At 42.6% G+C, this 27280-nt stretch overlaps 1 protein-coding gene across 1 annotated transcript in view; it reads left to right on the top strand.

Moving 5' to 3' along the window:
• The first annotated feature begins 498 nt into the window (after positions 1–498).
• Positions 499–27280, top strand: part of adgra1a (adhesion G protein-coupled receptor A1a) — a 67050-nt gene continuing 40268 nt past the window's right edge. The window contains exons 1-2 of the mRNA XM_045700742.2: positions 499–1240; positions 1711–1919. Of these exons, the coding sequence (XP_045556698.1) occupies positions 1917–1919 (3 nt within the window). The 5' untranslated portion in view covers positions 499–1240; positions 1711–1916. The remainder of the gene's footprint in view (positions 1241–1710; positions 1920–27280) is intronic.

Below are 27280 nucleotides of genomic sequence, written 5' to 3'. Positions count from 1 at the left end.
CCTGAATATCCGCAATGGTAAATAGTAGGTGTCCAAATAAATGGATGGATAAAAACACATCACTAGGTAGGTATATCTTGCTGTGTTGGGAGTGGAAAAACATTTGCATAGCAAAAAGATGCAATTATATTGTCATAATAATGTATAATATTTATTAAACATTTATCAGCAAAATATTAATCAGATCACATTAATTATGTGTAGGCTGCGTTCTCATATGCCCCTAAGCTGGTGACTGTAGCACTTTGGGATCCTTTTATATGATTAGACTTGAACTCAGATATGTTAGGAATGCTTGCTCTGGGTTGGGTCCACATAAGTGCACTCAATCCATCCTGATTGGATGCACATTGTAATACCTGCCGCTACTCTTTTTAGAAACGGTGTATCCCTCCCAAAGCTCACAAAGGCTAATGTTAGGGGATTCCATGGTGTTTAAAGGCTGTGAGGGGAAGATAAAGTGAGTCCGGGGTTGTCTCTTTAAATCAACGCTGCAGAGCTGAGACGGTAAAGCCTTGATCACACCTGCAGTGATCTTGCGCAAAATGGAACGCAGCATCATCTGGATATGCATGTAACAAAAAATCTGCATTCACCTTCTGCTACTACTTCTGTCAAGCTGTCTAAGCATATCATTTGATGCATATGTTCGATAAATCCAACGTACGCACCACACAGAAAACACTGCAACTGCCTCTGCAATGTAATGCTGTAAGGAAAACGCAGCGTTCCATTTGAAACGAATTTACTTCTGGTGTACCAAAACGCAAATCTCTGTCGGTGTGATCGAGGCGTAAGAACCATTTCCACCTCTGCGGCAGGGAGCCTGACCAAATAGGCGCACGAGAGTGCTTCAGACATAGCCTTCTGAGTGAAACCCATTCCCATGGTTACTTGTGCTATTTGATCGCTTCCAATCGTGGAGAGGGAAGCAAATTGTCAATCTTACTATACTGGAGTGATAATTTTCAGCGCATCTCTAACGAATGGTTTATTTAATTGAAATGTTGTCCTTTTTTATTCCATCCGCAGAACTCGGTGGCAGTCGCCTCAATCCATTTACCGCTGGCTGGTACGCCTAACCCCTCTGCGTTGCAATCTGTTGATAACTCGACTTGCAAGCTGCAGTTTATTGTCTTTCGAAATGGGAAACTCTTTCCTTGCACAGGGAATTCGTCAAATCTTGCAGATGATGGAAAACGTAGGAGCGTTTCGACACCAGTTGCTTTCACCAAATTAGGTAAGAGGAAATGCATGCATTTTATCATCATGGCTCTGATGTCAACGCTGTCTACAACTATGATCTGTCGATAAACACAGGAACACGCACATGCATACAAAATGGAAAAAAGTGCGCAGCTTGTAGAGATTTGATCCATATTACCTATATTTGTAAGTTACACGCATAGCCTAATTCACACCAGGTTTGAATGATTTGTATATGCGTGTTGTTTCCGTTACCACTCTCTTGATGATTTCTGTGCCAGATGTTTAATAACTTTTAAACTTTTAACATAAACATGTCAATGAAAGATAAATACAAATAATGAAAGAAGGCAGAATGAATCATAATTGATGGCTGTCTGACACCAGTAACATTACTGTGTGCGTGTGTGTGTTTGTGTCTTCGTTTGTGCCCATGCGTCTTGGATGTTGCACTTAAAGACTTTCCACTTGGTTTCCCTAATTTAATGTTTTGCTTTCTTGCAGATAGGTGCACCCTCGGGAGCGCGGTGCACTCCGTTACCATCGCTCTCAGGCACTTCGCGCTGGGTGTAGACCCCACCGCAGCCTATTGGGATTTTGACCTGCTAGATGGGCACGGTGGCTGGCGGGCAGAGGGGTGCCACATAACAGACTCCCTGGGCAGCACGACCACCATTCATTGCACTCATCACAATAACTTTGCGGTGCTAATGGTGAGTACAGAAGTGACCTTATTACAATCACCTCACAGGACACATTGTCCCTGGCTCTCGCGGCTTGTTGCTTATAATGAATCAAACACATGTTTTTGCACGAATCAGTAGAGCCACGTGCTTTACCAAGCACTTCGTGATATTAAGGGACCTTTCCAAATTTTGCTTTATTGTTTGTTGTAGCCTAATCCTGCGGAGGAAAATGTAATGGGGAGATGCGCAATGAAACCATTGCTGAGGATGGTATTACTCGTTTTTTGGAAACACGAAGTTGGTTGTCTTGTCTGCTACCTCTGCTAAACGGAGTACGGCAGCTCAAATCGAAACCGTGCTCAATAGAACGAGCGCCTTGTCAGTATTCGCCTGCAAGCGCAAGTGGTGTAGCCTACTAATTGTTTGCAACCTTCTTCCACCGAAATGTTCGATTATAAAGCAAGCCATCTTTAAATCTTTCTCGCTCAAGTTGGTCATGGTGTTGTCGCTGTGTGTATTTCTGAATACCTTCTCCTGTCGACGTCTCCTATGAAAATAGATTTCATGAGGATAATACCGAGAGCGCAATGTCATCGCATCGCTCAGTCGTTCCATAGTGCCTCTGCGCCTAGTCCGCGTTTGGACGGACAGGAATTCTCCGGATGTTTACCGAAGAGTGGGATTCGCTAGATTGGGAGGTTAGTCCTTATAGTGCATGAAAGTGGTGTTCTGTGCAATGTCGGTGTTTTCCAGAGTTGCTTTAATCTGCACATTTTATGAGGCTGTTCAATGTCGTTATTTTTCCTATGAAATAAACCGGTTTGAAAAGCAGTAATTGAAGAGTTGGTGTGTGAGACAGGGGAGAAAAAAACGGCATAGTGAGAGCATGGGATGGTGTGCATGGAATACCAAGCTGTTGTCAAGTAGAGCGCAGATGTCAGATTGTCATTGCGTGGGGCTGTGGCAATGTAGGCTATCAATTCAATATACAACCTGGACTAGGGGAGATGCTTTTCACTGCATGCACTTGACGGCACGCCTTTATTGGGTATGTAGTGGCTGTCAGCGCACGAGCAAAGTGAGATCGCAAGACAATTTAGTGAATAGACCCGACAGCAGATTAATGATTTGAAAGTCAGGGCCCGTCAAATGGAAGTGCTGGTCGTGTTGGGTGGGTGTAGCTGTTGCAGTCTGGTCTCTCTAAGGAGAGGATATGATGTTTTTTATTCGGGTGTTTGTGCCAGAGACCCTGCGCGCCTTACTAATGCAATCACCACACCCGCAGTAGTCTCTGCAGTCCCCGAGAAAAGGACCCATATTTACAGACTCGTGACATCACTCTCTTTTCGGCGCTATCTCTGTTGCAGTATGATTTCTCGCTCCTGTTTGGCTCTGGAGTACTGAACCTGTTGCATGGTCTCCTCATGTCAAGCTGGAACTGTTCTGGTAATGTGTTTGATATATCACCATATAATATATATCGTTACCTGTTTGTTAACTGGTGTTAGGGACTATGGTCATTGATGCAGGTTTGGACCACCCAAAAAAAACTCACACAGCTGCCTTGATGCAGAATGACAACAACTGTGTTAATGCAAATCTAGTGATCTCAACAAGTTGTAAACTCTACCCAAACGTGTATTCTGGTCTCTAATACTAATGCTGAACAGATGCACTGTTAATATCAGAAAGAACAAGCATTTATTTCAGAAATTAGTCTTAGTGTATGTAGCTGTAGTATTATCATCTCAGATGTCCAGCGTGGGCAGTTCTGCAGCACAGTGTGATTGGATGATACAGTATTCACCTCTGAGGTGAACCACTGCCAGGACTGCAAAGAAGTAGAGCAAACATGACACGTCTGTTCTCAAATTTCCTCAAATGAGTGGGCCACAGTCAAATCTCGGCTAGGTACAACACAATAAACCATTAGAGGATAAATCTACAACTTTTAACAGAATGACAGGGGGTCAAACAATGAAAGACAGCTTTGGGAGATAGCAAAGTGAGAAAACCATCATCTCGTCTGAAAGGCACACTAGCAATCTCCAGCTCGAATAATGTAGGCAGTTCTCATTCAGCACTTTGGGGCTTGTGTGGAGATGATTTGTCTACAAATAGCGTGACAGACCAATACAATTGTCCCTGGGGATTGGTATCCAGTTATGGTTTGTTATTTAAAATAAATTTAATGAGATGCTTTTGACTTGGCTTAGGAAAATGAAATGCTAGTCTCTCGAGTAGACCTGTGACCAGAATGCTAAATGAAAGGGAGAAGGAGAATTTTACTGCAGGTGCTCTTTGTCGTCCTTGTCTTTTGGATTAGCCCCTGGATATGAAGAGGATTATCCCCTAGATATGAATATTAATATAGATGTGAAAACTTTGGGTCTTGGAATAGACAGCAGGTAAATTGTTAATAGCAGCTGTTTCATTGTAGTTTGTGAATACCAAATGAAATTATAAGACAGAAGTTGGTATTGGGCTCATTAAAGAAGAGACTGGGAGCTCCCTTGCTGTGTTGACTGTTGAGTCATAAATTGGGAAAATCAAAGAGATTGGAGAAATAGCATCATGCCGTTCAGGTTTCAGCACCATGGACCGTTTCAATCACATGCTATTGAATACACCTTCATGTTTGTATTTGAGTAATTCTAAGACATAGAAGACGCATACAGTAGAATGCTGCTCTCCTGGTTTCAGCACCATGGATAGTCGTCCCCCCCCCCCCCAGCCCAGCCTCCTTATGAGCCCCACAGTTCTATGTAAGATGTGTTTGGACCTAAATGAAATTGGAAATATACATTGTGGCAAGCTGGGCCCCCTGTTTCAGCATCTTGGACAGTTCCAGTTATGCCGTTGTCTTGCTAAATATGAGTCTACTCCTCTACGTAATGTTTTATTCTATATCTTCTACGAGATGTTTGTTTTTTTAGTAACTGAAAGAGATGGTAGTGCGTACGGCTCAGTACATCACTGGGGCCAAGCTTCCTGCCATCCAGGACCTCTATACCAGGCGGTGTCAGAGGAAGGTCCTAAAAATTGTCAGAGACTCCAGCCAGCCTAGTCATAGACTGTTCTTTCTGTTATCACACGGCAAGCGGTACCGGAGCGCCAAGTCTAGGTCCAAGAGGCTCCTAAATAGCCTCTACCCCTAAGCCATAATAAAACTGCTGAAGATCTAATGAAATCTCTGTTATTATCTATGCATAGTCACTTTAATAACTCTACCTACATGTACATATTACCTCAATTACCTCCACACCGGTGCCCCCGCACATTGAGTCTGTACCGGTACCCCCTGTATATAGCCCCGCTATTGTTATTTACTGTTGTTCTTTAATCAATTGTTATTCTTATCTCTTTCTTTTTTAGGTATTTTTAAAATAAACTGCATTGTTGGTTAAGGGCTTGTAAGTAAGTATTTCACTGTAAGGTGAAACCTGTTGTATTCGGCGCATCTGACAAATACAATTTGATTTGATTTGATTTTGACTCCCCAGGTTTCAGAACCATGGACAGATCCAGACACCCCTGCTTGCTGTAGCCTTCTTTGGGAATGCCAAATTATATAGTAAAATAAATTAACATTCTATTTGGATTGAAAATGCATGCATGCTCTAGGTTTCAGCACCATGGACAGCTCCAGCGGTAGCCCTTCCCTAGCCCAGTCCCTCCTCTCTGTGTGTGTTCTGTAGCCCACTAGGCCTGTGTCTGTGGGGCGGGCAAGGCTGATTCATTAATTTACAGCATTGCAGCCTGATCGTTCATCTTCATCAGTGACAGACTTTTTTCCTCTTAACCTGTGTGTATGTTTTTCACCGTCAAACATGCTGGCATTTTCAGATTGGTCTAAACATGAGGTATAGTCTGGGAGGCATGTTTTCTCCATGTGATTGCTCTAGTGCTCCAGCCTGTTTAATATGCAAGGACAGACCTTTACCGAGAGCAGAATGCAGGGAAAAGCTGGATTTGTCAGTATCCAATCATTACAAAGGCTCAAAAGTCGTAAGCCAATGGAAGAGGGTCTATTCAGAGATGTATTTCTATAGTCTGTAGGGCAGGCTGACTGTGTAATGCTGAGCGGACACACAAGGGAAAAAAGACTTGGTTCAGCATTGCAATTAATACTAACTGGGTTCTGTGTGGGTATGGAGCAAAGCAGGTGAGCCGTCCACTTTTAATTCCTAGAATACACTTTTTACCATGTAGTGCACAATCTAATAACTAAAACATGGAAATGAATCTATGCATACTGTAAATAAAATGCATATTTTGGGAGTGGATTGTAATCTGTATTGAGAGTATACCAATGGCACCCAGGAGAGACAGTGTACATGTACTCCCTTTGTCTCATCCTTCTTATCAGTGGGCATCATTGTGGTGGAATTATGCATGCGCACACACGCACACACATGCACTGCACACACAACCCCCCGCCGCCCTAGCCCTCCCCGCTGTGTGATAACGATGAGGGTTAGGGCAGAGCTGACGATTTGTGAGCCACTTACCCGTGCTTACCTCTGGCCCCTAGCTCTCACCCACTCTTGTTTTAAAGATGGGTGCGTATGGAGAGGACATTTCCATGTGTGCGTAGGCGATCGGAATCACTATGCCTTCTGGTTTCTGACTGAGAGTCTAGGCTCATTCAGTCTGCTGCGCGGGAACATAGAATCAATTCCCCTTTCATATTGTCTGAGAGAGGAGATTTCCAAAGAGTTTTTGAGCTACTTAAGGACACCTGGGGATAGATTATCCTTTTAATTTGAAAGTGCCACAGATGCTCACTCAGTTGAACGCTATTATAACGTTTTAGACTATTACGAAAATCGAATTAATACACAGGTTATTTGTTTTCCTTTTCCCACGTATTCAGATGCCGTTCTGTTGGTATGACAGGCAGTCGGTTTTTCTTCACACAAAGCTGTTGGGTGGATAAAGAATCAGGCCATCTGTGTTATCTACGGTTGTACGACAGTACCATTGAAGTTTGGATGACTGAAGTGTGTTGAAAGGGTGTCATTTCTTGCTCCGTGATACACAAGGGCCAGGAGTGTTTCCTTACCATGCGACATGATCAAGAACATTTAGGGCACAGAGTTTTCCCTGGCCAGGTCAAATAGTCAGGAAACATTTCTGGCCCCATATGGATCCTGATAAATGATGAGTTCACTTTTCTGATCTGGGACCAGTTTTAATAGTCACCATACGTCTAGGGAGGTCTAGCAGAGTCAGTAATCCTCACTTCCATAACAGATTCCAACTTGGCAATAATTTGGCATGTGACGCAGATTGTTTTCACCATGAATAATGAGTTTCAACTGCACGGCATGCCATTAATTTGAACGTCAACAGTTTTGCTGGGGCTTTGCTGTCGTCAGCCAATAGTCAGTGTTGGGGCTTATTTTTCACTGACATAACATATTGGATGGGAAAACCTGCCTCGTATTTGATCTTCCTCTTCTTTTGGTTACAAATGGCATTACTTTAACCTATTGTTATTCAAATTACTGTTGCTGTCCTCGGCTAAGTATATGAAAGATCATAATAGTTCTGCTCCTAGCAAGAAGGATGTTTCAAATTAATATGTCTGGGTACACAATCATAGTTGGAGCGATCCAAAGAAAGTTAATAGGCTATTCAATGGTTTCACAGTTTTAATGTTGTTTCTAGAAAGCGACTGATTCATTGACAGCTAAGCAGCGACAGGCTTTTATGGACAGCGCCATTGCGTTGCACTTCAATTGTAAAACTGTCCATGCTGATGAACGCTGTTTATAAATGATAATGGTGTTGTTGAAATTACATTTTTATTCTGATGTGAGGTGTTACGCATAACTTTAACAGTGCTACATTTCAGTTGGCTAGGACATGTGTTTTTACATGGGAAAGGGTTGAAAAAGAGGAACCATTTAGTATAGATGTCTCATATGGAACCACACACACACACACACACACACACACACACACACACACACACACACACACACACACACACACACACACACACACACACACACACACACACACACACACACACACACACACACACACACACACATATACAAAACATGAAGAACATCTTCCTAATATTGAGTTGCACCCTCAACCCTTTTTGCCCTCAGAACAGCCTCAATTCGTTGGGGCATGGACTCTACAAGATGTCGAAAGCATTCCGCAGGGATGCTGGCCACATTTACTCCAATGCTTCCCACAGTTGTGTCAAGTTGGCTGGATGTCTTTTTGGTGGTGGACCATTCTTGATACACACAGGAAACTGTTGAGCATGAAAAACCCAGCAGCATTTCAGTTCTTGACATAAACCGATGCACTTGGCACCTAAATCTTTTGTCTTGACAATTCACCCTCTGAATGGCAGACACAATCCATGTCTCAATAAAAAAATCCTTATTTAACATGTCACTTTCCCTTCATCTACACATTGAAGGGATCATAGCTTTCACCTGGATTCACCTGGTCAGTTTATGTCATGGAAAGACCAGGTGTTCTTAATGTTTTGTACACTCAGTTATCATTTTGATTAAAGTTACTTGTAACCTTCAGACACAATTAATATAATCTACAGTAGCAGTGAAGAGTATAAATAATACATAAAATAATCCCATATTAGCAGATTCCAGCCATGTTAAGAGGAGGAATAGGGGCTCTCTCCCAACAACTGTTCCCCACCAGCAGCCCTCCTAGCCATGTCTACTTCACGCTTTTTCCACCCCAAGAACTGCCCCTGTCGAAATGAGGACAGGATATTTTTTTGTATAGATTTTTTTGGGACGCCAACGGCGACAGCTCTTCCTGGTGTACCACACATAACGAAAAATGCATTGCAGACAAAATATTTTACAATTGACATGCGTTTAAGACATTAACACGGACATTACAACTAGGTCGGATAGGGGAGAGACATGTTGTGAGGTGTTGTTTTATCTGTTTTTTAAAGCTAATTTTGCTCTTTTCTTGAGTAATTTGAAATGTAAGGGAGTTCCATGTGATCATAGCTCTATATAATACTGTGCTTTTCCTTGAATTCGTTCTGGATTTGGGGAGTGTAAAGAGACCCCCTGGTGGCATGTCTGGTCGGGTAACTATGTCTGTCAGAGCTATATGCAAGTTGATTATACAGACAATTTGAACATTTAAACACAATAATAGTTCTCACAAAAGCAAGAATTGATGCAGTTATTCTCTCATCAACCCTCAACCAGGAAGACTGGCACGCATGTTGTTGATGTTAGTTCTTTATTTGCAGTTAAGGTCAAGCCGTGTTGCTCTGTTTTGAGCCAGCTGCAGCTTTGCTAGATCTTTCTTTGCTGCACTTGACCATATTACTGGACGGTAATCAAAATGGGACCAGACCAGAGCCTGAACAACTAGTACAGTTGATTTTTGGGTCAACAACACAGAACATATTTTAGAGCAGACATACCCCTCCCCATCTTAACAACAACTTTGTCAATATGACTTGACCATGACAAAGATAAGCAACATTACATGTTATACCTATGAGTTTAGCTTCCACAACTTTCTCAGTGGTCACACCCTTCATACACAACTCCAGTTAAGGTTTATGTCTTAGATAATGTTTTGAACCAAATACAATCCTTTTAGTTGTTGCTTTATTGAAGACCAGTTTAAGACCAGTTTATTATTAATCACTGACTGTAGCTCCTTATTTAGAATTTCAATGAGCTCACTGGCTTTGGGTGCTGACATGTAGAGTGGCAAAACATTTGTAAATATAGAGAAGAGTAATGGCCCAAGGCTCTAACAGTTCTCACAGTTCATTTCTTAAGAGGTGCATGCTTGTCAACAATTGGCTTGAATCATTTTACAAATGTCCAGTGCTGCATCTGGATTTACTTCCTCATACACATCAGACCAACATACATTTTATTCTTCAACAAAATAGTCCTGAGAGAACACTTTGTATGATCTCTTATAAATGACTTTAGGCCCAACATTTGGCACTCTGGTTTTCCTTGTTATTGCCACAATGTTATGGTCACTACAGCAAATGGGAACTGATATTGCTTTGGAGCAAAGCTCTGCAGCATTCGTGAAGATATGATCAATAAAAGTGGATGTCACAGATTCAACATTATTGGTATGCACTCTAGTTGGTTGAGTGATAGCCTGGGTCATATTATAGGCATTAGTCACAGTTAGAAGTTTCCTCTTGGGAGGACAGCTAGTTGCTAACCAGTCAATGTTCAGGTTACCCCCCACACACTATCAAGCATTTCACAAACATTATATAGATACTGACGGTTATCACTTGGTGGACTGTAGCAACACCCCAAAATAATAGGCTTTAGATTAGTCAGGTGACAACACACTGCAATGACAACACTTCAATAACACTTGACATGAGATCTTCTCTAAGCATTACAGGGATAAGGCTCTGAATATATACAGCACTACCTCCCCCATAGGCATTCCTGCCTCTTCTGTAGATGTTATATCCTTGTATTGTTACTGCTGTATCATCCAATTAAGTGTCTCAGAAATGGCTAATATATTAATGTTATCTGATGTTAGCAAGTTATTGATTTCATTCAGCTTATTTCTAAAGGCTACACATATTTCTATGGACTACTTTTCGACCTTTCATGGGTAGCTTATCAGAGATAGACATAATATGGAAAAGAATAAACAAAGCAAGAGAAAAAAAAGTATTCAGCAGTCCATTATCTAGTTGGTGTGTGCGTGTGCTGCGGGGTTGAAGCTACGAACCCACAGGCTTGGCTCTCTCATCCTTTCCAGGCTTTTGGGAGGGAGGGTGGACAATGAGCTTGTCATAGTGGATGTAAGCAATGTCTCCACGCACTCTGGCAGCTTTCATGGCTGGGATAAGTTCTCAGATTTTCTGGTGCACATCCTCAGGATAGTCCTCTTTAAGGAAGATGTACACTCATCTCAAGTTCCTGGCTCTGTTCAGAACAACTACCTTGTCCTTGAACCTCAGGAACTTGACCAGTATCAGCCTGGGCCTGTCACCTGGGCCGGTTTTCCAGTCTTCCTGTGGTCCGTCTTCAGTTTCTCAGTGATTATTTCCCTCACTTTGTCGTCAGACTCCGTCCAGATCTCATGTGGTGATTCTGCAAATCCGTCCACAACAATGTCGTTCCGCCTTGATTGGCCTGTTTAAACTCATCGAGCTGACCCTTGGAGTACTGCAAACTAGGTTCAGGACTTTTCTGGTCAAATCGTCCATTATTTTATTAGTTGACTCTACCAGTATTTGGACACAACACTTGAAGCTATGTTATTGTAACAATTGCTTGTAGAACAACTTTTTTTGCCTAAAATAACCTTGTCCTCAATGGTACTTCCACCGGCTTTGGTCTTTGTCATGGTAGCATGGTAGGCTAACACTGGCAATTCCAGCCAGCACAGCTTGCAGGACCATTGGAAATAGCAACAAACAGCAGGGATTTAAACAGCCACAAGCCCGGGACTATCCGCGGTCCTAGCCATAAGGGCTAACCACGTCGTGGGCTGTGTTCAAACTGTCAAGGAAACCTCACTAGGTGCCAAGCAGCAGCTCTTCAGACTTTAGGGTTTGGCAGTATCCCGGGACAGATAGTATCTGCCCCAGCAAATGAGGCTAACCACATCGCGGGATCCAAATTAAACAGGTAAGGCTAGTTTCGATTGGAGGAGGGTTTTGGTCATGGTTCTTGCTATTGTGTATCGCTTTAACAGAAAACGGACAGCACATTATTTACACATGCTGGCTGGTCTAGACAAACACATTTCGAGCTTATTTTGCGTCCATTAGGGCCATGTACAGTGTGATCCATAACAGTACTGGCTGGCTGGCTGCAGGTCTGCCTCAAGGGGCCAACGTTCCGGTCTAGAAGCACAGTTTTGACTGCTTCTACAGTCTTGCTTCGGTACTGCAGTTTAATTGGCGCCCGGCCCATAGACAGCCACATAGAGAAGTAAGATTAGAAAATTCCTAATAAGACAGTCTTCGCCTTCGTGCGCAAAACATGCACTGATTTATTAAAATAATTGTTTCTGTAACAGATTTTTTTCTGTCACTCACAGCCAAAGATATTAACAATTTATATTCTTCCAATGTCTGCCATCTTTTTGGATAAAGTGTTGACATCGTCGCTGCTCGCGCTGTTCCCTATGTGCACTGAGTGCTAGTGCGCATGTGAAGTTGGGCCGTGTAAACCAGATGCAACCTGGTTATAGATGGTTCATGAATCGGCTAATGCGAACGTGAGTGGATTACATTGAAAACAAAGGTCAGACATCTTGGACAGTCTCTAGTTCTTTTATACCTCAATGGTCTGCATGTCTCATCAGCCAATACACTGTTTCCCAGAATGTCCCCCCTCCTGGGGTGGGCTGGTTGCAGCTGCTCACAGGCCCTGAGCAGAGGATATCACCACAGACAGTATCACATCAAGGCTGGGGTTGAAAGGACATGGCTATTGTACTGTGGGGGGAGGGGGGGCAAACGGTTATTTCTTCTCCGCTATGAGTCTGAATTTGACTCCCTCCCCGACCCTTCTAGAATGTGAACACATTCAAACCGTCTGATTGGTCCCAGAAACCGATGGGTTGGGCCAGAGCCAGAACAAACGTGGGTAAAGTGACATTTTTAAAATTCACCATTGGCTTTGATACTCTGGTCGAATCGCTGATGATTTTGTTTTGTACAACGGCCATCGTCACCAGAAACGACTTCAAAGATGACAGATTCAGACTAAAGTATGTAGCGATCGATAGAGCAGCAGAAATAATTCAGTGTGAGTCGTCAGCAAGGCTATTAGATTAAATGAAAACCAAAATAAAAACATTTTGAAAAACAATTTAGTAAACTTGAAATAAAAACTGAAATGAGAATCATTTTAAAAACTAAAACTATCTTTGACTACAAACCTAACCACATTTTTATAAAAACCATCCTAAATTATGTTCGTTTTTTTCTAAATCTTGAGCAAAAATCGAATGGGATTTTCAAGCTTTTATTTCTAATGGGGTTTCGAGCTTCTGAATCTGGTGGGTAAATGCTGGCAATAGATGCCGATGTTTCAAATAAGCCTAGCTTGTGCATCATTATCACTAGCTATCACTAACTAACAGGGAAGAAATTTGAGGGCGAGCACGGTGCGTGACTGGGCCAAGCTTGACCAACTTGGGAAGTTGGCCCACACCGACCAAATTCAAACTGAAAGCCAGTCGCTGTCTGATGTGGTGCCATGCCTTCTCAACCTTGAGGCGCACTTGCAGTCAACTACTGTTGCAAAACAGTTGGCACAGGTCCTCCTGAAGTCACTGTGTGAGCGCTTCGCATGCATACTGAATCCTCTGGCAGCCAACTTTGATCCAACCCCTGCAGCAGCTTGCCTGATGGACCCAAATGTGTCTCTGGCACTTCGCTAAACAGAGATGGAGCCACTGATGAGTCTTTTGCTTTACTTCAACAAATCAGAGAGTACAGCAGCGGAGCAGTAGGACACCAGGAAGATGCCAGCACGATGAATCCAGCGGGCATCTCGACCACAGTGCTTCAGAAATATAGCTTCCTCACATTGAAGATTGTGTCTGAGGCCACTGTCCAGCTGGAGGGTCAATCTGGCAGGGCATTAAGTGCACTGTGTGATCTGCGGAAATACTTGGAAGAGGTAAAGAGGGGCATGTTTACAGAGTCACCTCTCCAGCTCTGGCAGGCAAGGACTGTTGTTTATCCTAAGCTTCACCCTGTGGCACTGGATCTGGTTTCTGCCCATGTATCCCAGGCATTCGTGGAGAGAATATTCTCTGTCTGTGGTCAACTGTCATCAGGCATGAGAAACTGAATGACCACCTCTCTGGAACACAGAGTCTTATTGAAGATAAACCAGAAAATCTTGTTTGGTTGAACAGAAACACACACACACACACACACACACACACACACACACACACACACACACACACACACACACACACACACACACACACACACACACACACACACACACACACACACACACACACACACACACACACACACACACACACACACACACACACACACACACAAGCTGGCTGGCTATGAACTGATAGATTTGTGTAGCAGTGTTGTATTGCTTATATTTCTGCTGTTGCAGCTGTTTTTATTAACCCTATTTAAAGGGGTTAGTCAGTGATACATGTTTAATATTACATAAACATAACATGTCAAATGTGCCATGACTTCATTTGTTTTTTCCCTCTCTCTTTTTGTCACATAAAGGCAAAGGTATTAGATGCAAATTACATCTACTAGTAAAGTTAAAAAAGCATTGAATTGGTGTAAACATTGGCAAGAGAGTTTCCTTCCACCATATTTCTTGCACCAGTCTAGGTGCTTATCCTTTAAATCCAAGTCACATTAGGATTGATTTATAATTTAAACCTAACTAAACCTATGTCCTGGCCATGGATTTGTATGGAGTCCTGTAGTGACCAAAAACCAGTGTTAGCATGGGCAGCGCCATTGAGGACTTTTGCCGCTTTGATTTAGTCAACTGGGTAGGACTTCCAAATTGATTGGCTGATGCCTTCTGATGACCGGGTTGGCATGACCTGATGACTCAGTTGGAGTCGTGACAGCCGGGTCATCAGGAGGAATAAGCCAATACATTTTACTTGTGAAGAAGAAAATTGACTTTCAAGATGGAGATGGCCTCAATGACGCTGCCCATACTCTCACAGACGCCATCATGGCACAGATACAGAGATGTTATGTCTATCAAAGTCTATAATCCTGACCCATCACCTTATGTACAATTGAAGTGGGAAGTTTACATACAACTTAGCCAAATACATTTAAACTCAGTTTTTCACAATTCCTGAATTTAATCCAAGTAAAAATGCTCTGTCTTAGGTCAGTAAGGATCACCACTTTATTTTAAGAATGTGAAATGTCAGAATAATACTAGAGAGAATGATTTATTTCAGCTTTTATTTCTTTCATCACATTCCTGTAGGTCAGAAGTTTACATACACTCAGTTAGTATTTGGTAGCATTGCCTTTAAATTGTTTAACCTGGGTCAAACGTTTTGGGTAGCCTTCCACAAGCTTCCCAAAATAAGTTGGGTGAATTTTCGCCCATTCCTCCTGACAGAGCTGGTGTAACTGAGTCAGGTTTGTAGGCCTCCTTGCTCGCACACGCTTTTTCAGTTCTGCCCACAAATGTTCTACAGGATGGAGGTCAGGGCTTTGTGATGGCCTCTCCAATACCTTGACTTTGTTGTCCTTAAGCCATTTTGCCACAACTTTGGAAGTATGCTTGGGGTCATTGTCCATATGAAATACATTTGCAACCAAGCTTTAACTTCCTGACGGATGTTTTGAGATGTTGTTTCAATATATCCACATACATTTTCCTCCCTCGTGATGCCATCTATTTTGTGAAGTGCACCAGATCTTCCTGCAGCAAAGCACCCCCACAACATGATGCTGCCACCCCCGTTCTTCATGATTGGAATGGTGTTCTTCAGCTTGCAAGCCTCCCCCTTTTTCCACCAAACATAAACGATGGTCATCATGGCCAAACAGTTATATTTTTGTTTCATCAGACCAGAGGACATTTCTCCAGAAAGTACAATCTTTGTCCCCTTGTGCAGTTGCAAACTGTAGTCTGTCTTTTTATGGCGGTTTTGGAGCAGTGGCTTCTTCCTTGCTGAGCGGCCTTTCTGGTTATGTCGATATCGGACTCATTTTACTGTGGATATAGATACTTTTGTACCTGTTTCCTCCAGCATCTTCACAAGGTCCTTTGCTGTTGTTCTGGGATTGATTTCCACTTTTTGCACCAAAGTATGTTCATTTCTAGGAGACAGAACGCGTCTCTTTCCTGAGCGGTATGACGGCTGCGTGGTCCCATGGTGTTTATACTTGTGTACTATTGTTTGTACAGATGAACGTGGTACCTTCAGGCATTTGGAAATTGCTCCCAAGGATGATCCAGACTTGTGGAGGGCTACAATTGTTTTTCTGAGATCTTGGCTAACTTCTTTTGATTTTCCCATGATGTCAAGCGAAGAGGCACTGAGTTTGAAAGTAGGGCTTAAAATACATCCACAGGTACACCTCCAATTGACTCAAATGATGTCAATTAGCCTATCAGAAGCTTCTAAAGCCATGACATAATTTTCGGACATTTTCCAAGCTGTTTTAAGGCACAGTCAACTTAGTGTATGTAAACTTCTCACCCACTGGAATTGTGATACAGTGAATTATAAGTTAAATCATCTGTCTGTAAACAATTGTTGGAAAAAATGGTCTGTGTCATGCACAAAGTAGATGTCCTAACCGACTTGACACAACTATAGTTTGTTAACAAGACATTTGTGGAGTGGTTGAAAAACAAGTTTTAATGACTCCAACCTAAGTGTATGTAAACTTCCGACTTCAACTGTATTACTGTCTCCCAGTGGCAAGAAGTGACATCCCCAAAAAAACAAACTATAGGCCTACAACATATAAATGGTCCCTAGCCTCCCTAACACAAAAACTAAATAATATAACATTTTAAGGTTTTTATCAAACTGAAATGAAATAAAAATAGTCAATGAAGTTGGAAAACTAACTGAAACTAAACTGAATTTCAAATAAAAATCTAAAAACTTGTAGAAATACAACCTATTATTACATAGCAAAACTATTATAACCTTGGTCGTCAGGCAAGGGGGTTTGAGCTCCTGAACGCCTGTGTGTGATGTGGATAGTGAATATCTAAGAGTAAGTCTACAGCACAACCCCTAACTCCTCTCCAGTGTACATGAATCTGATTGAACCAGGAATCACAATACCATTTACAGAGCAGTGGGACTAAACAGTTCCACAGCAACCACGTCAGCGTGACCTGTGCTCTTTGTGAATGCCTTCTGTGCAGCAGGCGAGGCCAAGACTGTGCTCTGTGCTTATTAATATGTAATAATATATATAATATAATAATACACTTTTATCCAAAAACAACTTACAGTCATGCGTGCATACATTTTACATATGGATGGCCCCAGGAATTGAACCCAGAATCCTGGCATTTCAAGCACCATTCTCTACCAACTGAGCCATACGGGACCACAATTCTCCCCTGGAACACTTGGTCAACGTTGGGCCAATGCTTGGACAACGTTGGGAGGAGGCATGGACAGCTGGATGCTGCCTTGTAATTAGAGCCTGTGTATTGATGTGACGTCACCCCATGCACTCTTCAGGAAATGAGACTTGTATAATTTGAAGGGAGAGAGATAAGGGGAGGGGTGTATCTGTGGCTAGGTCCATTAAGCACCATTTGAATGTCTTATCACTCAGCAAGAATTCAAATATAAAAATTTCATTGTGGCGTGTTTGTGTCTGCCTGTATGTACAGTTTGTGTGTGTCTCACCGTACCTCAGAAGTGTCAGAGGTGAGGCTTGCTCTGGAGATATAATTTGCCGTGGCTGTTTTTATATAGTTAAAGCCGTTCAAAACAATGAATGGATGTGAACTAATGATGTTTGCTCTCAGATAATGTACAGTTGAAGTCGGAAGTTTACATACACTTAGGTTGGAGTCATTAAAACTCGTTTTTCAACCATTTCTTGTTAACAAACTATAGTTTTGGCAAGTTGGTTAGGACATTTACTTTGTGCATGACACAAATAATTTTTCCAACAATTGTTTACAGACAGATTATTTCATTTATAATTCACTGTATCACAATTCCATTGGGTCAGAAGTTTACATACACTAAGTTGACTGAAGCTTTAGAAGCTTCTGATAAGCTAATTGACATCATTTGAGTCAATTGGAGGTGTACCTGTGGATGTATTTCAAGGCCTACCTTCAAACTCAGTGCCTCTTTGCTTAACATCAGCCAAGACCTCAGAAAAACAATTGTAGACCTCCACAAGTCTGGTTCATCCTTGGGAGCAATTTCCAAACGCCTGAAGGTACCACGTTCATCTGTACAAACAATAGTACACAAGTATAAACACCATATGACCACGCAGCCGTCATACCGCTCAGGAAGGAGACGCGTTCTGTCTCCTAGAGATGAACGTACTTTGGTGAGAAAAGTGCAAATCAATCCCAGAACAACAGCAAAAGACCTTGTGAAGATGCTGGAGGAAACAGGTACTAAAGTATCTATATCCACAGTAAAATGAGTCCTATATCGACTTAACCTGAAAGGCCGCTCAGCAAGGAAGAAGCCACTGCTCCAAAACCGCCATAAAAAGACAGACTACGGTTTGCAACTGCACATGGGGACAAAGATCGTACTTTTTGGAGAAATGTCCTCTGGTCTGATGAAACAAAAATATAACTTTTTGGCCATGATGACCATCGTTTATGTTTGGTGGAAAAAGGGGAGGCTTGCAAGCTGAAGAACACCATCCCAATCAAAAGCACGGGGGTGGCAACATCATGTTGTGGGGGTGCTTTGCTGCAGGAGGGACTGGTGCACTTCACAAAATAGATGGCATCATGAGGGAGGAAATGTATGTGGATATAATGAAGCAAAATCTCAAGACATCAGTCAGGAAGTTAAAGCTTGGTCGTAAATGGGTCTTCCAAATGAACAATGACCCCAAGCATACTTCCAAAGTTGTGGCAAAATGGATTAAGGACAACAAAGTCAAGGTATTGGAGTGGCCATCACAAAGCCCTGACCTCAATCCCATAGAAAATTTGTGGGCAGAACTGTAAAAGCATGTGCGAGCAAGGAGGCCTACAAACCTGACTCACTTACACCAGCTCTGTCAGGAGGAATGGGCGAAAATTCATCCAATTTATTGTGGGAAGCTTGTAGAAGGCTACCCAAAATGTTTGACCCAGGTTAAAAAATGTAAAGGCAATGCTACCAAATACTAATTGAGTGTATGCAAACTTATGACCCACTGGGAATGTGATGAAAGAAATTAAAGCTGAAATAAATCATTCTCTCTACTATTATTCTGACATTTCACATTCTAAAAATAAAGTGGTGATCCTAACTGACCTAAGACAAGGAATTTTTACTTGGATTAAATGTCAGGAATTGTGAAAAACTGAGTTTAAATGTTTTTGGCTAAGGTGTCTGTAAACTTCTGACTTCAAATGTATGTACAGTATTTCTTTATGAGAAGGGTTGCCGAGGCAAGGCATAGTTATTTGAGTTGATGTGGGTAGCTCATCTTGGGTCAAACACAGCAAGTGATGGGTATGAGTAAATTAGCCAGACAGACTTACTATCTTAATATGCGTTGACTTACATTCCATATGGTCATAATTATGGCAATATATTTTTATGTTCATTGACCTGACAGTAATAGTTTACATGAATGAAGAGAGCATGGCTGTGCATGGAAGAAAAGTGGCTCATAATCATGTGTTTTTCAGGAATATTTGAGTAAAATATTTTGATTTGAACAGCTCTCGTACCATTTCTTCGGTGTGCGTGCGCGTGTGTTTCTTCTTGTGTCTAGCTGAGAGAGGGGGACGTTTGTGCGTGCGAAGTACGGATGTGTGTGTAGTGGCTGTGCTCGCCAGTGTGTGTGTGAGTCATGTTTCACATTAGTATTTTTCCGGAGGTCAGGTTAGGCGTTGCACCTCCACGGTTTAACTTCAAAGTTCACTCAATTCTCCCCCCACCCCGCATCCCATTCTACTGGGTGAGCGATACGCTCCCGTATCAAAGGTGAAAACTAATCTGGCAGTGAAATTCCTCTTTTCGCATCCAAACACTATGTGGCGGCCTGCCTGCCAGCCTGCCTTATGTCATAATGAGACCCAAACATGTAAATGGGAGCAGGATGAGATGGAGCAGCCACTTAGGCCTAAATGGCTGCAGGTAGCAGAGCTGTCAGGGTGTGAAATGGGATTGGCCTTGTTGTCATGCAATCCATAATCAAAAAATGGAAAAGAAGATTGCAGAGGAAGGGAGGGAGGGTGGGAAATGGGAAAGCATAGGGGGTCGGAATGGTGTGAGGCAGAAGTTTCTCAGCCATGAACGTACACTCCCGTAGCCTACACACACACACACACACACACAGTAAATACACACGGACATGCTGCACGTAGGCATATGCAATAGGACACATTTAAGCACAGAAACAATTTTTTTCTCTTTCCCTGCTCTCTTTTCTCTTCCAGACCTATCAAGTTGTGTATTGCTGCCACACATCATTGTAGGCTAGTTATGGTCTGGCCCTGATGGGGATTCAGCAGTGTCTAGTCTTTGACAAGCTCTTCATCCGCACTAGGAAAATTCAGTCTGAAGTGTTTTGGATACAATGTGGTTTTTATGATGATCGTAATAGAGTCATCAGAGCTCTAACATTACATTACAGTGCTTTTTTTATGGGCCGGCGGCACTCGGATGCCATTGGAGGCCTCTGTTAGTTCAGGAGACCGAGAAACAAATGTGTTGAACAGGAATAGACAAGAGGAAGTCTCTCTGGTGAGCTTTCTGATTGCACTAGCTGAGTTATTGTTAAAGGGACATTTTAGCACTTTTTACTTTTTAACATCATATTCATTATCTCCAGCAGCATACCAGTCTTCTAATGTGAAAATGCCACCTCCCTGGCTGGAAACTCATTGTAGTGTTTTGAAAATCACAGTTTTAAAAAAGCATTCCTCCCAATGGCATCATAGCGACAGATTTTCGAAATACCTTTTCTTAATTTCCTTTTCAGTGTAGAACATAGAAATATGCAGTTATCACATGATATATGGGCATGGTAAACATTGGTTTCACCTCCGTCACTCGGTCGCGTCGTTGCCATTGTTATCAACGTTCTACAGATGCCGCAGCATATTGATGTCTGACTGATCGTAAATGCCAAGTCTTTTCTAAACGGGGGCTAATGACTATTTTGTCAAATTTACACTAGTGGCCTGGAAATACATTGCTAAAGTAGACAAATCATTTGTAGAAAACAACTTTGACATCATGATGTTGTCAAGTTTACGAAGTAGAAAAATTGAATTAGTTGCCAGAATCTTGCAGTATCCCTTTAACCTGTGGAGTGTTATTGTTATTCTTTGTTGGGCACTTTAGAAGAAAATTGCAGTTTTGTGTACAGTGTATCAACCAGCGAGGGAGGAGATTGATGTTGTCCATATTCTCTCTAAGTGTTGAGCAGCATGTGGTCTCAGAAGGCATAAGGAACGTGTGTGTGTGTGTGTGTGTGTGTGTGTGTGTGTGTGTGTGTGTGTGTGTGTGTGTGTGTGTGTGTGTGTGTGTGTGTGTGTGTGTGTGTGTGTGTGTGTGTGTGTGTGTGTGTGTGTGTGTGTGTGTGTGTGTGTGCAGAGAGCATACAGAGCTAGCTCCATTGAGACTGCTGTGTAGTAAAGAGGGGATGAGTCACCCTCATCTCACTGTCAGCCCCAGACAGCGCCCACCAGCCAGCTCTCCACCGCGCATGCCACCATGTGAATGTGCCAATAGATTATCCTCTTAGAAAAGGACTGCCTTTTTCAAGTATAGATGTTATCATAGTCTGATAAGGTATTCAACAGATAATGTGGGTTCTATGTATGTAGACTGAGAGCCAAGCTTGGTTAGTGAAATATGGAAGTCATGTTATTTCGTCATTAAGACGTGGTTCAGGTTGTTTCATTTGTTAATTTAGGTAAGGAACTCTCAGCCTACAGCCATTCCTTCAACATCCTTTAGTTGTAATCATGGTTGAGTAACTTTATGTAATGCTGAACAGTGAGTGGGCTCTGCCGCACGCACGCACGCACGCACACACGCACACACACACACACACACACACACACACGCACACACACACGCACACACGCACACACGCACACACACACACACGCACACACACACACACACACACGCACACACACACACACACACACACAGGGGCCAAGGTCACTCCACAGTGCACTTAGTATAGGTCACTTAAGCTCATAGCTTCAAGTCTATTAAGAAAAGAGACTACAGTAACTAGAGTGATACAGTATACACTAAGTGTACAAAACATTCCTAATACCTTCCTAAGATTGAGTTGTCCCCTTTTGCCTTCAGAACCGCCTCAATTCGTCGGGGCATGGACTTTACAAGGTGTCAAAAGGCATTCCACAGGTTTGCTGGCCCATGTTGACTCCAATGCTTCCTACAGTTGTGTCAAGTTGGCTGGATGTCCTTAAGGTGGTGGATCATTCTTGATGCACACGGGAAACTATTGAGCGTGAAAAACCCAGCAGCGTTGCAGTTCTTGACACACTCAAACCGGTGCACCTGGCACCTACTACCATACCCTGTTCAAAGGCACTTAAATATTTTAATATCACCCTCTGAATGGCACACACACAATCCATGTCTCAATTGTCTCAAGGCTTACAAATCCTTCTTTAACCTGTTTCCTCCCCTTCATCTACGCTGAATGGAGTGGATTTAACAAGTGACACCAATAAGGGATCATAGCTTTCACCCGGATTCACCTGGTCAGTCTATGTCTCAGAGCTGTTCGTAATGTTTTGTACACTCAGTGTAATTCAGATACACAGCAAATGTTACTTCCTTTTAATCTAAGGCCGAGGAAGAGACTCTGGGGACATGATGTTAACCGTATCCTTTGATGTGTAAGTAGAGGAATAAAGCACAAATTATACACAGGGCCCTTAAATAACGACGTCTGGAGGGACGTTTCACTGTATTCCAAATGAGACACATCATCTCGTAATGGTCCATAATATGATGTGTTTTGTATTTGATTGAACTTGATTTCATTACAAAAACAACTGTGTTTTTATGTGCAGATCTCCGTCAACAGCTTGATCCTATCTGTCTTATTCCGTCTCCGAGGTTATAAGAGAATTCGGGCTCACAACCATAGTGAAACGTTGTACAAATACATGTTGCATAATGGTTTTCGGGAACGTCGCCTGTTGGTCACCTTTCGCTGTTCGTCTACACCTGTTGTTTACGAAGCATGTGACAAATAAAATGTGATTTGTCCAGGGAGGGAGTTTGACTGGCCTGCTCCCCTGAGTGTTATTGGGTGGTTGTAGATGGGTTTGATTTGCACACTTTCCAGTTCCGTTCCAGAACGGCTGCTCAGGGATGATAAAGCATGGTGCTGGATAGAGCCGGGAGCCCTTCGGGCGGTCCGCCAAAGGACGTTAATGTGTGTTCCTGTGAGTCTCTGTACTTTTGTCGTATGCGTGTGTGAGAGGAAAAAGAACAAGGGAGAGATATTGAGCGCATGCGCTTCAGTTTGACCATAATCCTTCAATCTTTATGAAAATAAATATTGGTATACTGACACCATCATAGCACAGCACGTCCCAGACCCCCACTGACTCCATGATCTCTCAATGTTCAATGTAACTGGGATCTTTTGAGATTATGGATTGGATTGGGCCTGGTTTAATTAACACTAGTAATCTGATTTTCGGGGATGGTGGGGGAGAGCGCGTGTCGTGTGGATTAAATGTGTAGCGACAACACAGACACGGGATAAAGAGGCTGTTTGGCTGCAGAGGGGAAAGGGACAATGGAGCGTGCTTAGACGGAACATGGCGGCTAATCCAGAATAGGCTTAGCCGGCCTGGGCACGGTAATACTGTGGCTCAGTCTGTAGCGAATTGTGCTGTCAGGGACGGGACAGGGGCCCCGCTAAACACACTAATAATGTCCACACAGGCAGCCAGGCAACACTCACTGATGTAATACGATAGTAATAATGATAATAATAGCTGTGAGTGGTCTGGATGGAAGAATCCTATTGGAAACTGGCTGGCTGCTGTCCTTATCTGACGCTGGGAGTAGTGCTGGGTTGGGAAGAATACGTGAGGAATGGGAATTGTTCAGAGCCTGGTACTACAAGGTATTGCAAGGAGACATCACTCAGTATCACTGCTATGTGAACAATTAGGGATATAATGTATCCCCCCCACAGGCAAACTACAGTGAGGGAAAAAAGTATTTGATCCCCTGCTGATTTTGTACTTTTGCCCACTGACAAAGAAATGATCAGTCTATAATTTTAATGGTAGGTTTATTTGAACAGTGAGAGACAGAATAACAACAACAAAAATCCAGAAAAACGCATGTCAAAAAATTGTTATAAAATTATTTGCATTTTAATGAGGGAAATAAGTGTTTGACCCCTCTGCAAAACATGACTTAGTACTTGGTGGCAAAACCCTTGTTGGGAATCACAGAGGTTTCTTGTAGTTGGCCACCAGGTTTGCACACATCTCAGGAGGGATTTTGTCCCACTCCTCTTTGCAGATCTTCTCCAAGTCATTACGGGTTTCGAGGCTGACATTTGGCAACTCGAACCTTCAGCTCCGTCCACAGATTTTCTATGGGATTAAGGTCTGGAGACTGGCTAGGCCACTCCAGGACCTTAATGTGCTTCTTCTTGAGCCACTCCTTTGTTGCCTTGGCCATGTGTTTTGGGTCATTGTCATGCTGGAATACCCATCCACGACCCATTTTCAATTCCATGGCTGAGGGAAGGAGGTTCTCACCCAAGATTTGACGGTACATGGCCCGTCCATCGTCCCTTTGATGCGGTGAAGTTGTCCTGTCCCCTTAGCAGAAAAACACCCCCAAAGCATAATGTTTCCACCTCCATGTTTGACGGTGGGGATGGTGTTCTTGGGGTCATAGGCAGCATTCCTCCTCCTCCAAACATGGCGAGTTGAGTTGATGCCAAAGAGCTCCATTTTGGTCTCATCTGACCACAACACTTTCACCCAGTTGTCCTCTGAATCATTCAGATGTTCATTGGCAAACTTCAGATGGGCATGTATATGTGCTTTCTTGAGCAGGGGGACCTTGTGGGTGCTGCAGGATTTCAGTCCTTCATGGCGTAGTGTGTTACCAATTGTTTTCTTGGTGACTATGGTGCCAGCTGCCTTGAGATCATTGACAAGATCCTCCTGTGTAGTTCTGGACTGATTCCTCACCATTCTCATGATCATTGCAACTCCATGAGGTGAGATCTTGCATGGAGCCCCAGGCCGAGGGAGATTGACAGTTCTTTTGTGTTTCTTCCATTTGCAAATAATCGCACCAACTGTTGTCACCTTCTTACCAAGCTGCTTGGCGATGGTCTTGTAGCCCATTCCAGCCTTGTGTAGGTTTACAATCTTGTCCCTGACATCCTTGGAGAGCTCTTTGGTCTTGGCCATGGTGGAGAGTTTGGAATCTGATTGATTGATTGCTTCTGTGGACAGGTGTCTTTTATACAGGTAACAAACTGAGATTAGGAGCACTCCCTTTAAGAGTGTGCTCCCAATCTCAGCTCGTTACCTGTATAAAAGACACCTGGGAGCCAGAAATCTTTCTGATTGAGAGGGGATCAAATACTTATTTCCCTCATTAAAATGCAAATCAATTTATAACATTTTTGACATGCGTTTTTCTGGACTTTTTTGTTGTTATTCTGTCTCTCACTGTTCAAATAAACCTACAGTTAAAATTATAGACTGATCATTTCTTTGTCACTGGGCAAACGTACAAAATCAGCAGGGGATCAAATACTTTTTTCCCTCACTGTATGATGGTTATGGATATTGCATTATATGTCTGTTAAGCAACTACACTCTTAGAAAAATAGAGAAAAGGGCTTCGGAAAAACAGGCTGCCTAAGTATGGTTCCTAATCAGAGACAACAATAGACAGCTGCCTCTGGTTAGGAACCATACTCGGCCCAACACAAAGAAATACAAAACATAGAATGCCCACCCCACACCCTGACCTAACCACATAGAGAAACAAACTCTCTCTCAGGTCAGGGCGTGACAGGTGTCTCCATAGGAAAACCCTTTTTTGTTCAAGTTAGAACCCTTTTTGGTCGAGGTAGAACCCTTTTGGGTTCCATGTAGAACTCTATAGAAAGGGTATTTTTCTCCATTTCCTGGGACGTTGATTTTCGACAAATGGGATCATTCGGTTGTGAGATGAAGTTGATGCGCCAGTATTTGGCATCAATCACTCTGCAGTCTTTGTTCTCCTGTCCACTGTATTAGAGGTCTGTCTCTCCCTGCATCTCCCCAGGCAACACAGTCTCACAATCAATTTGTGCATATATGCACATAATGCATTTCAGCAAATTTCGTGCGTTTTGGTGTGGCTTAATTCGTGAGAAAAGACACAGATTTTATGTGCTTCTTAATTCGTGCGAAAAGACACACATTTAACCAGTAGGCTACACACAAGCCTTTGCAACAACCATATAGACGCGATAGTTTATATTTCATTTTTGTTCTTCTTAATGGCTAATTCAACGTTATGAATATACAGAAATGTTGTCTTTGTTTAACCATGTTTTAAAATGTGTCGTTGTATGCCTATATGTACTGTTTTAGATTTGCTGAACAGAATTTTTGAGAAAAGACGCACATTTACGTGCGACTTAATTCGTGGGAAAATTTGTTTTATTAATGCCAATGCTGTTTTCTGTGCTTGATTTCGCTTAATACTTTGGATACTGGTGCACTTGTAATCAGAAGGCCTTTTTGTCATGTAGGCAACAGTACACGATTTTCCTAATAACCCATTTCATATTTCGTGGAGCCTAAATCACACAATTATCTTCATAATGCATTATGAATATTACGGTCATGTCACTCATGTTATATACTTAGGCTACGGTAACGCGTTCAACCAGTTAGGAAGTCAGAAATGTCAGTTTCCTAGTACCGACTAGCTTTTGAAGTCTGAACAATTCTTAAACCACTAAAAATAAAACAGTACATATAGGCATACAACGACACATTTTAAAACATGGTTAAACAAAGACAACATTTCTGTATATTCATAACGTTGAATTAGCCATTAAGAAGAACAAAAATGAAATATAAACTATCGCGTCTATATGGTTGTTGCAAAGGCTTGTGTGTAGCCTACTAGTTAAATTTGTGTCTTTTCGCACGAATTAAGAAGCACATCAAATCTGTGTCTTTTCTCACGAATTAAGCCACACCAAAACGCACAAAAACGCACGAAATTTGCTGAAATACATTATGTGCATATATGCACGAATTGATTGTGAGACTGTGTTGCCCCAGGAGTTTTAACACTGGGACCGGCAACGCTGAGAACTATTTGTTCAAAGCAGGCGGTCATGCGCCCTGCAGTGTGATTCACCATTTTTCTCGGTCTGGTGAAAGTGACATCTCCCTCCTCCCCCCCACTCCTCCTCCATCTTGCCCTTTTTCTTTACTTCTAACCCTCCATACATTGCACCTTTTCCTCTCCTCTCTTCCACCTCTCCATGCTCTTTTCTCTTCTCTTCATCAGCCTCCTCCCCTTCCCTTTCCTACCCTCCCCTTTTCCCCTCCGCTCCTCTGAGCCCCTTCCTACCGTTTGACCCGAGCCAGTCAGGTGACTGTTGGTGTTCCTCCAGTCACCTCACCCCACAGCGGTAAATCCAG

Source organism: Salmo salar, chromosome 18 (assembly GCF_965601325.2).
Source record: "Salmo salar chromosome 18, fSalSal1, whole genome shotgun sequence".
Classification (NCBI taxonomy): domain Eukaryota; kingdom Metazoa; phylum Chordata; class Actinopteri; order Salmoniformes; family Salmonidae; genus Salmo; species Salmo salar.
The sequence above is the reverse complement of the archived record's forward strand: the minus strand, read 5'-3'. Positions and strand labels throughout refer to the sequence as shown.